Source organism: Dermacentor variabilis, chromosome 8, assembly GCF_050947875.1.
Source record: "Dermacentor variabilis isolate Ectoservices chromosome 8, ASM5094787v1, whole genome shotgun sequence".
In the NCBI taxonomy this organism is placed as follows: domain Eukaryota; kingdom Metazoa; phylum Arthropoda; class Arachnida; order Ixodida; family Ixodidae; genus Dermacentor; species Dermacentor variabilis.
Window position 1 is genome coordinate 60,518,174 of NC_134575.1, and position 11,766 is coordinate 60,529,939.

The 11,766-nt window shown below is 46.7% G+C and overlaps 1 protein-coding gene across 1 annotated transcript in view; it reads right to left on the minus strand.

Moving 5' to 3' along the window:
- LOC142591413 (uncharacterized) overlaps window positions 1-9,292 on the minus strand; it is a 57,318-nt gene extending 48,026 nt beyond the window's left edge. Inside the window, exons 1-3 of the mRNA XM_075703741.1 lie at window positions 9,210-9,292; window positions 2,186-2,281; window positions 109-204 (exon numbers count right to left, since the gene is read on the minus strand). Of these exons, the coding sequence (XP_075559856.1) occupies window positions 109-204; window positions 2,186-2,281; window positions 9,210-9,255 (238 nt within the window). The 5' untranslated portion in view covers window positions 9,256-9,292. The remainder of the gene's footprint in view (window positions 1-108; window positions 205-2,185; window positions 2,282-9,209) is intronic.
- Window positions 9,293-11,766: the final 2,474 nt, after the last annotated feature.

The window sequence follows — 11,766 nt, forward strand, 5'->3', positions numbered from 1 at the left end:
TCAAAAGTAAACTTCATCTCCGTATAGAAACACGTGTCTGAAAGGTGTAGCTTCAGCGCGGAAGGAGTGTAAACAGTCACGTCAGACTGTTCGAGTAGAATTGCTTACAGATGCAGAGGGCGATATCGGCGCTGAAGTCGCAATATTTCCCCATTTCGTGGCATATCTTCTTCTCTTCTTCATTGCAGGTGGTGCGCTTGTTATCTGGTACGAGAGGAAAAGGCAGAAGTCATGCAGTTCAAAACTATGACCTTGCAAGTTACTAAAAAGACAAACTCAGAGCCTCGCGCTTGTATTCGTTCCATACAGCTTGTACAGCCTGCCAAATGTTTAATAATATCGCGCGAGCGTCGACCGTACCGTTTGTCATCGCCTTATAACGACGAGAAGCAGTGAGATTCGCAAATGTACAGGCGCTGGCAAAAGTGGTATACTCCACGCAGCGGGAGCTGGAGCAATGGCAAACTGCATCGCAACCCCATCTACTGGCAGCATCTGGGATCGAGACAGCCAATGGGTGCCCTTTATTATCTGCAAGCATGTCGCTTGACTCGTGTCAACGTTTCGTGCTTCAGTGCGCCGAAATTCCGAGCGACGCCGCTGCAGTAGCAATCTGCGTGGAGTATACCACTTTTGTCGGCGCCGGTACGTATAAATGCAAGAAACACTCTACAGTGCGAGTGTCGTCTGCGACGCTCTTCCCCTTAACAGTCCGCACGCCCTGTTTTTGTTGTCCGGGAAGCCCCGTCGCTCACAGACAACCGCTTGTATGGGCTCACAAATCTTCTTAACTATATTTCATGTCATCCGCGAGTTCAATAATTCGAAACAAAAATGGAAAGCGTATCGTAGATAACGGTTTTGGTCGTATGTTCTGCTTCGCGCAGATTCTTTGCAAAGAGTACCGGCGCAGCTAAGCCTGGCAGGGCATGTGTCCTCCGAAGCGAACAGCGTCGAAGACGAAGGCCGCACTGGAGCATGCTTTGCTGGCACTATCGCCAATCTCGCCGTTATAAAGTGCAGACATGCACTGTGAAGGCTGTACGCATAGGATCGCCAAAGATGGACCATACTTGCCCACAGTACACAGTTCCCTTTGGTTTTTTTTTCTAAAAAATACGAACCACTCTTGCGATCAGCTTACGTCGCGTGTCGGAAGTGCCCGGTGGCAAGGGGCGTAAAAGGGCGAGGGAGTTTCGGGAGCGCTAGATTTCTCGGCGAAGCAAATTTCACAGCAAATCCCTCGAACGCCTCGAAATAAGTCCTCTTTAACTCGCTCCAATCGGGGGATCTGGAGAAAAATTTGCTGCGAAATCAGCTTCGTCCTAGATTTGCTGGCCACTCAGCTGAATGACCAAATATGTACATTTGTAGCCGAAGCCGTACGAAATGCCATGGCGGAGGGCCACCGCTCACATGTCCTGTCCTCCACTTCTGACGCCATTACTCCAAGTTGGTTTGTTGAGTTCTGAACCCGTGGCTTTTTTGTAGATCTCCGTACTTATTTATTTAATTTAAGTGTATCAGGGGCTTTGTGCAATACAGAGCGCAGGGGACACTGGTGCACACGCCAGTAAAGACGTGACAGAATGAAAGCAATTTTAGAAGTAACAAGAAAATCATCAATCAAATGGAGCAACCAATAGTGGCATACAGTGTGACGCAGCTGTGATAAAAGAAACATTATCGAATATAGGCAACGTAATCATATGTACTTAAAATAGAAAGAGAGAGTGCATGAAGAATTCGAGATTTAATGGGGGACACTGCGGCCCCTAAATTAGTTGTGAATGGAACTAAGCAGAGTTTAGGCAATGAACAATAAAGTTCACCTGATTCATCAATAGACTACACACCATAATTTACTCTGCGCTAGTATGCATTTAAGATTGCTACCGATTGAAGAAAAGCCTCTGTTCGAGAATGCGTTTCATTTCTGAACAATTTAAATAAGCAACAGATTATCTCTACAGTGCTTTAATATTGACTATGCAAAAATTTTCGGAGAAGTATTTCTTTTTTTTGGTGGGGCGGGAGGAATATTCATGCGGATGGAAGAACGACGGTTAGGAACAGAGCCAGCAGAGAATGCCCGTGTGTATCCGGCCTCTCCTTTTCTGCCCCAGTTTCTCATGGAACAAGAAGCTCGCGATTGTAACAGATTCTTCAAAGACTGCTTTCTTACCGATGCACGTGGACGCATGCGCGGTGAAGTCGCATTCTTTTTGAACCGCGTGGCACGCTTCGTGCTCCTTCTTCTTGCAAGTGTTGCGAGTTAGATCTATGAGAGAGAGTGATAGGAAAAGAAGGATAAGGGAAGTCTATACGAGGGCAAAGTTTAAGTAGACCACATTACAATACTACTACATGCTGCTGAATGGCAACTTGCCCCTTTCTATGCCGTGTGTTAAAGAACTAGCTTATCTAACACTGTTGCGTTCAGACATGCAGCGCAAAGGCGCATGATGGGACCCACATCTTTCAAACCTTTCTAAAGCTCTTGAGTCTATTGAGAACCGCGCAGCTATAGGTTTATTTTAAAAGCGCGGATTTATGGCTCAGTTAGGTTTGTTTTTAAAGAACATCTCTGATGCCGCGTATTTTGTGAAAACAATAAAGTGCGGACTTGGCTCAAAAAGAAAACGTGACTTCGTGCTTCTCAGCGACGGGGTAGGAGAAGGATAATTTACGAGTCCTAAGGTGGCAAGGTAAGTACAGAAAAGACGGAAAAGCTGGAGTTGGTGCGACGATATGGAACGCGATGTTAGGAATAACTTTTGTCGTATTACTGTGCAAGACGTATGATCCAGAGCTCGTCGAGCAACAAAAAAGCGCCGCAAGCAAACAAGTCGCGAATGCGTTGCGGACAGTCTACGTTCATAAACGTCATTGTCTTCTAAGTTAGCTACGGTCGATAGTGTTCCTGGTGTACGCCTGCCAATGTCCTACTAAAGCTCAAGTGTCTGGTACACTGTTCGTCATGACACGCCCACAATATGCGGTGCTATTTTGCGCTCATACGATATGAATCACAGCTAATAAGTGTTCTCTGTCTGTGTTAAAACTACTAGTAACATATTTATGGCAGAACCTATCTACTTCCTGATGACTGTCGACGTTAATGCGATTAGCATTGAAATAATGTAGTGACACACCTTATTGCCACCTCAAAGACGCGTCATGTATGAGGCGTGTATGCAGCACGGTTCCTTGCTGCTTTGATGAGGATGATTTACTGACATCATCTTTGAAACGGGGTGGCGACAAATAGTCAGCCCCGCCCCAATGCAACTGCCCCATTGTAAAATCAACTACTTGCACGAGTTATTCAAGTATGTTGTACAAGCTCGTCTTGAAGGTTTCTTTCCCCTCAAAACATATGTGTATTTTGTACTGCTAGCTAAGCTTGTAGCGGATTTGGTCTTATTAATCACTTCGTTGCTTTCTTTCACTAATAGTGTAAGTTTCTCCTGCTTATGTCGACTGCTGACCGGTTAATGCTTCCGTCCAGTTTAAATCCAAGCGCTTCTCGAACGTGTACGTTTGCTACATGTCTCAGTGGGTGAATATGTTCGCATTACATTAGGATGTGCAGAGCGGTCTCTGGATTTTGGCTGCAGTGGACGCATGTTTCATCTTGTCGCGAATCTTTGCTTCTATATGTTTTTGTTTGACCTTAAGCAACGAGCTCGAGCCTCAACTAGAAGGTATACATTGCCCTTTGTGTTATCGTACAGAGTTCCCTATCTAATTTCTTCATATTCTTGGAAATCTCCACGGTCTTTCTTGTTTCCATTTTCTGCATCCATTTCGCTGTCTCTGTTTCTCTGATTAAACTTTTGGTGACTCCTGGTTGTCTATTTATACTTTCAATTATGCTGTACTTGGTTACCAACTGGGGTGCGAAACCGCCGCTAAATTCCCATTGGCTGCGACGCCACCCACGAGCGTGCCTCGGAAAAGCAGAATGGGTGAAAGGGTACACCTGCTGCCACCATGAAACCAGCAGAGAATCGGCTGCTGTTATCCCGTCACTATAGTCTTATGGCAATAGTATTGGGCCCCTTCACAATACTCTGTTCCTTTTTGACATAGCGAAATCTCGCACAGAGCCTGTAATGAGGTGGTTTCCGTACCACACCACCGGCAGGACATGGACACCACTGCTGGAGACATGGATTACTACCGGTAGATTTGCGGCATGCAATCTGAGAGCAGGATAGCTTGCGACAGTTGTAAGCAGAGAGCCAAAACCAAGTTGCCGACTCGAATATGGCCATGAATATAGCAGCCTCCTCGAAGAGATTCGATATGTCGTATATATAACCGAAGTGGCAAATTAAATAGGCAGAATTAGTTCGTTCGCCGCGTGCTTGAGCTGCGGCAGGCAAATGGGGCGCGGAGTGCCTTTTTAAAAATATTGCGTGGGATTTCTTTTGAACGCTGTGAAGAATCACGCAAGAGATAACCTGCGCCAAACAATTCGCTCTTCAAAAAGTTTGCGGCCTTTGGCGCTTTTCCCAAAACAGTAATAGTCAACAGCCTTGCTTGCGTTTCCTTTCTTTAACACTGCGCCTGCTACTTTTCTGTAGAGAATGCAATGTCATGTTGGTAACGTGCATGCCATTCGGCACCTGGAATTGCCGGGCATGCAGCATTAAGAAAGGAAAGGTGTGCAAGACAGACGACCATAATTGTTGTAGAACAAGATAAGCCTCAAAGGGTGCAAGCTTAGAGCACCGAAATCGATATGAACACGCGTACGGTATTTAATTGACTATAGGACAGGATAGCAACAAACTTTATTTGTCCAACTGTTATTGCTGTTGGTGCCCGGGGCTAGGCGGCCAGGGGTCCATCGCCCGAGGAATATCTTCCGAGATCCTCGGCAATGGCTTTGGCCCGCTGGACGGCCCACGCCTGGTCTTCGGGTGCCTCGCTGAGGAGGGCGCGGCTTGCCATCTCTCAGCGATGCGCCCCGTTTCAGAAGGTCCTGTTGTTGTCTTCCCCCTTCCTCTTGGTCCTTCTTCCTCATGGCGTTGGCCTTCCCAACGCACATGGGCCATATCGGCGCGTTCGTGCTCGCACCACGGGCAGCCGGGCGACGGGTGCAGCACGGGCCACAGGCGGTGCAAATGGTAGGGGTTGCGGAAAGTGCCCCTCTGCAACCATGTCATGTCGACCGGCTGGGACCTGTCCAGCCGCCCGTGGGGTTGTCGATATTTCCTTCGTTCCTTCCTGTAGTGACCAAGCGCCTCTCAGTACATGGCCGGAAACTCCTCGACATCGCGGTCGGCGTCCCCGTGGTTCCCAGCTCCGTCCGCAGCGATTTGGGTTGTGTTGGTAACGACAGCGGCGGCGCTGGACGGGGTGGCCGCCGCCGTCGCCATCACTCCTCCGTGGGGGTTCCGCACAACAACAGCAGTGGCTGCCCTCTGGGTGACCGCGTCGCGGCGGGTAAGCTGCCTTGCGACGAGGTGGGCGCGCTCGTTGTGGTTAGGTGGGGTGTCGGTGTGTCTTCGGCCGTTGCCATTGTTGTTGACGTTGTAGCGGATGTTGTTGTTACTATAACCGATGCTACAATGCAGCCTTTCACCCTTCTTCACTAAGACTAGAGGGAGGTGCCTTCGGGCTTTTCTAAAGGGCTGGATAATTTAGTTGTGCAGCATTTAGTCAACTTGTTGCTTTATAACTCGAATTTTCGTGTGGAAAGTTGGTAGGGGCTCTGAGCGAGTAGCCGAGCACAATCTTCGGTGATTACGTTGTGCTTAGGAATTGGTATTTGCTGAAACTTCGGTTACGCCGATGAGGAGTCTTTGTACCGTTCTAAAAGATTTTGAAGCTCTTCCTGTTTAAGTATCGAAAGGCTTCGATTGATGTCAAAATTTGGTTCACGGACTGGCCGTTGAGGTAAATGTGGTGGAATCCGTGAGTGCGAATGCATTACTCATTTCCACAATTTCTTCTAAGTGTGCGATCTTCTTGCTCTTGTTTAGGTGGTTAAATTCCTGGCTGAATCTTGTCACCGTTACACAAATTTTGCTTCAAGGACCTTAACGGTTCCCCTTGCAATGCCTACCTCACGGTCGAGCAGTTCTTGCACATGTTGGTTGCTTTTGGCGGTTCCTTCCATCTCTCTACTGCTTCTGCACCAGCAGAAATCATGATGCTGGCATGAGGTGGAATATTGACTTGGTCCTCAAATACACTCAAGGCATGCTGATGATACACTCATGGCATGATGCTATCCGGTGGTATTGCTATGCCCGCACACATGGTTATTGACTTATACTTTAAAATAGAAAATTGCACCGTACTGACTCAAGAAGTCCATGCCGAGAATTACGGCCCGTGAGCATTATTGGGGGATAAGAAACGACGCAGGCTATGTCTGGTGATGAACTGTGAAATTTTATATGAAGATTCGAATCGGCGTTTTAAATGTCCTCTAGCTGTTTGAATTTCGCGAGCTTCCCGTGCATTCTTTACTTTCTTCAACTCAGCAAATCCACTTATGACGGAGTAGTGAACTCCTGTGTCCATTGAAGCGATAGCTCCGTGGCCGCGAAGAAGTACGTCGAGGTCGGTGGCCCGTCCTTTGCCTTGCATTGAAGTTAGGCCGTGGGGTCGGATCGCAGTTGTGTCACGTTTTCCCAGTGATATTACGTCGTGTCGTCAACTCTTTCTTAGGCGGCGTTTTTTTGTATTTGAGGCTTCGCTTGGGTAGCAGCATATCGTGTGTACGTCGTCGCCATGGTTCTTGCGGCATCTTAATCGGCAGCGGAGAATTTTCAGCATTTCGATGAACACAAACAAATATCGATTGCTACTTTCGGTTTTCCGGATATGGGCTTACAGACCAGCCACGGGTTGGGCCAGTGTACTGCCAGTACTTTGGTGAGCGGTAGTGGCCTAGTGATGGCGAACGGTAGGGTCGTCAAGGTCTCCATGGAGAGGCGACGAGGTAGCCCGCGTTCTCACGATGCCGTTCGCTTGCAGCAGACGCGGCGCATTGACAGCGAACCCTCGTAGCCCCATGTCGTGGTATGGGCAATGGCGGTATTTCTGGCCTGCTCTCCGCAATGACAGAATAGTGGGCGGTGGTCCGTCGCGTGCCATATGTTTTTTCCTTGGGGTGCTGCGCGAGCTGACAGACGCGCGGGCGGCTGCGATGGGGTCTGGTGACAGATTTACGACGTGACGAGTTCATGGTTGGAGCAGAGTGCTTCAATTTGTACGCAGTCTTACATATAGTGGCAATTATATTTTCTGGATCGCCTTTAGTCTTCTATATGGTCGTGGTAGGTGACAGAAGTTCTGCTACGGTATTGGGCTGGCTTCGCAAAAGTCCCACGTACAGTTCTTGCTTTACGTGCCGCGTCAAGAAGCAAACTTTTTTCTTCAGACTTGCTGGAGTCGACGTGGCGGAACAGGTGAGTCATCTGCTCCGTGAAAATGGCGACGTTCTGGTTTTGTAGCTACATACGGGCTTCTAGGAGAGCTTCCGTTCGCCCTTTGCGTATGATGCTCGTGAAGGTCTGCAGGAAGCTGCCGTGAAACAGGTCCTCCGTTGATAGGGTAAATTTTTTATTCTCGAACGACGCCCTAGTGGCGTCATGCCGCAGGTTGTGTTTGCAGTCTCAGTTGTTTAACATAGCGCATCCTTTCGTAGCCCTCCAGCTACGAAAGGTCTTCAGTATATCAACCGCGGAATGACGGTGGCTCTCTATGCTGATGCAGTGTGATCTGTGTAGGTGGCACTGAGGCTTTCATCGTGGCTGCCGTAGTGGCTGTGTAGTGCCTGGGCTTCTCGATAAGAAGTCCGACTGCTTACCTCGCGCCCCCATTGACCTGTCGCGGCAAGACGACCAAGACGAGGACACCTTTCTAGGAACTATAAGAGCAGATGACTTCACCAAGCAGCAGTGAGGAGACTGAAAGCTATATAAGAAATCTCGCTGAGTACATGGAAGAACTGCCATGGTGGCACAGTCGCGATGGTACCGGCCTGCTAAGCCCGAAGGTGCGCGATAAAATCCCGGCCGCAGCAGCCGCACTTCGAAGGGGGCGAAATGCGATAACGCCAGTGTATCGCGGATTGGGTGCACGTTAAAGAAATCCAGGTAGTCAAAATGAATTCGGAGTCGCTTACTACGGAGTCCCTCATAATAAAACAGTGGTTTTGGACGTAAACCTCCAGAAGTAATTTTTTTAGTACTTGGAAAGGAAGACTGGCTTTTTCCCAAGAGTATTTAGGCGCGGATTTTGTTCGTTTTCTTTTCGAAACGACGTCCTGGTTCATACTTACCGTCATTGACCAATAACCTGTATTTACTAATATGACTATTGTCCCCTTTTATGTATGATTCCCTGTCTTGGGGTTAGAAGATAATAAAGCAAACTGAAGGCTGACCAATTTTCACTATGTATGTTTCTGATTGCTTTGATACATTTTGAAATTTATGACTTGTAGGCAGTGACGTAGTTGGTATAGGTGCCGGGTACCCACAAAATATATTAGTCACACTTTGTCGCATTGCCGGCACACCAAGACTGACGCCATGAGTGTCTAAAAAGAAACACATTTTGTAAAAAATTCAGTTGGAATCGAAGGAGAATTGTACGAGAGGTCTCCTGCTCTGCAATTTGTTGGTTATACGAAGAAGTAGTTGACCAAATTTGTAGCGTGGTCTATATTTTAGTGAAAAAAGAGAGAAAGAATGCCTGTCGCAAAGCTCAGAAGGCATATTCAACTACAACTGATTACAAGGGTTACACCAGTTTCGAGACATGCGTTCTAAGACGTGTGACAAAATATATTGGTGTGCCAGTTATGTTTGTCCTGAAACGCGTAAAAAATGCGTTTTGGAGAAGGAAACTGAGCGTAACAGCTATGTTTTTACTTTCAACCATCGACGTCGTAAAGTCAAAAACTTGTGATAGATTCAAAGGTTGTTCCAAGTGATTGTGCCTTTAGAGCTCACTGGCTTCAGTGCGTGAATTTCAATGTGTAAAGTTATGCGGTTAAAAAAGACCGGCAAAATTTTGTTAATTTGCAAATTCAGAATTTTGAGCTAGTGTGCAAGGAAATGCCCGCCTCTTCAGGTAATCCACAAAAATTGAAACTGTGCTGTCTGCCACGAGTGATTTTTATAAATTCTGTTTCGTAAAAAAACACACGCAATAGAAAGCTGCCATACAACTCTTACCCATGCACACGGCATAGCCGTCTACGAAGTCGCATGTCATTCCCATCGATTTGCATGTTTCCTTTTCTTCCTCGTTGCAGCTGTTTCGTACTGGATCTGCGAAAAGAAGTCTACCATGAATTCGCGAAAATTGTGCCTCAGTCTCGTTCTAGCCAAAAGAGACAGCGACAAAAATTGCCAGCTCTGCGTTTGTGCTAAATACTTTGTTCTCCACAGGCAAAACTGTACTACAAGCAACCACGCGATATGATACGAACACATTTTTTGCTTTCTTATTTACCGCTAGGTTACCAACTAACGTTTTGTTCGTTTCACTATGCTTTGTAGACTCCTTAATGGATAACGCCTGATGAGCCTCACGCTAGGCAATTTTAGTTTATTATCGAGGTTGTCTTTACAATATCTAGGCGAATGGCTAATATTTATTAGTGTTTGTTATGGGACAACACCATGCGAATTGCGTGATCAACCACGAGACCAGACGCTCTTAAATACATGCAATGTTAGACACTTTGCCTTCTTTTCTTTTCGCGTGCAGGAACTCAATAGAAATAGAGCGAGCGACCTGTTTTTTGTTATAAATCTGTGATAGGGCCACGGTTTTCTTTGTCTGGTTCGACTCGCTATCTGTACCGCTCATTTTATGTGTTCGAAGTTCTTCCGCTTGTTTTCGGGGCGGAAACAAATTCTACAAATCGCAAACCACACTGTTTCATCTTTTTGCAGAATAGCGTAGCTCTAACGCGGTCATTGATATGGGAGCGCCGATATTGTTTATCCTCAGGTCGATCTCAGATTGGGACTACGTTTCTACTTGTGCTCGCGTCCGTACTTGCTGGAAACCATTATACGTTCGCGATGCACCAACTGGCCCAGTAAGCGCGTGAGAGTTGTAGGAGAGGTTTCCTTCTCACCAGTGCACAGAACTGCACCAGTACTGAAGTCGCATGCCTTTTTCAGTGACTTGCACTTTTTCGTTTCTTCTTCGTTGCAGTTGTTTCGTTGTGTATCTGTACGAAAAAATGAGAGTTGAAATCAATTTAGCCTAGCCGTTCACGTCTACAGCTCGAGCATTGGTACTTTACAAACTCTTTTTCCAATAACTTCTTGAGTCACGAATTATGTGGGCTGTGTATGAACGTGCCAGCTAATGGCAATTTTATTACAAGGCGTTTCAGACTCTGGTGGAAGAAATTCAATGCGCTGGAATGATTACTCGTTTATTTTTTCTAGTGTGTCCGCGTAACTAATTAGAAGCGTATTCCTAATGATACACAATCAGCCGTGTGACGTTATCTTTAAAACGAAAAATCACATATGACGTTTAGCGCACACAAAGGTATTAGTTGTCTTCATACATTATACGAGAATAAAGCACTATGCTTTCACCGTTGCCGACAAAGCGTGGCGTACGTCGAACCTCCCATCAATCATGGGAGGGCCTTCAGTACAGTCTTCGTGCCTAACACAGTCTGTGCACTGAATCGGAGTGATGCCACTTTGAGGATTGAGGGGGCTTATATTAGCCGCGCCTAAATACCTCCGGCTATCTTGCCGCCACTGGATAAAACTGGGAGATAATTTAGTGAACACGAGAGTGTGCGCTCTGATTGAGAGTGATAAAAGGATAAAATGGCGGCTTTTAGCGTCTCAAAGCTACAAACAAACAAAAATGAGAGAAGCGATACTGTGTCGCTCTAGACTAATTCCGACTACGTGAAGGTTTTCCCCAAGGCGTTCCCAAATGTAAGTACACCAGCGTTTTTCTCATTCTGCGCCCATCGAAATGCGACGGCTGTTGCAGGGAATCGAAACCACATCCTTTTGGCCAAATCACCGTCACAACTACTGAGTCACCGCTGTTCCCAAATTAATGGTAAGCGTTGTATTGAGCCGACGGAGGGAATAAAGCCTAGGTTCACTCAGTCTTGGGGTCTGTACTGAATGCATCGCACTGTCAAGCTTTGGCTTCCTTGCCAAATGTTTTTGCCGAAGCAAAGCTTTACAAAGCTTTTGGCTCTGCTGTAATACAGTTACACACTTCCTGCACGTTGATGCTGAGCGAAGCGTTTAAAGCGAAATCTCGTGACGAATCCGACGTCTCGGCTAGGGCAAAACAAAGGAAACGTGAGTGCGCACACGGCAGTGTTTCCTCTAGCCGAGGGTATCGGTTGCGCGTTTGTAAAACGAATTTTTGCTTCCTCAGTAATGCCTTGAAATAGAGCAACGTAACTCGTCGTGTAATAACCCTGGTGGTGATAATTAATCCGGGGTCACCCCGCTAAGACGTCGCTAATACTGGTATCGTAGTTTGGGCGCGTGAAACTGCAGAATAGAGTTCTTATTTTTTAAACACCACCGCATAAATGACTTTTGTAGCTTATAAACGATAATAACGGAAATGGAAGGGCTTGTCTGTTTATTAGTTACACGTACTTAGCAGGCAATCAAGCTAAAGAAAGTATACTGGAAGTAACCGTTCTTTTTAATTGAGCCGTCCATGCGATAAGAAAAAGGAAAATGTTAGAGGGCGGAAAGAAAAGAAAACTCGGTAGAT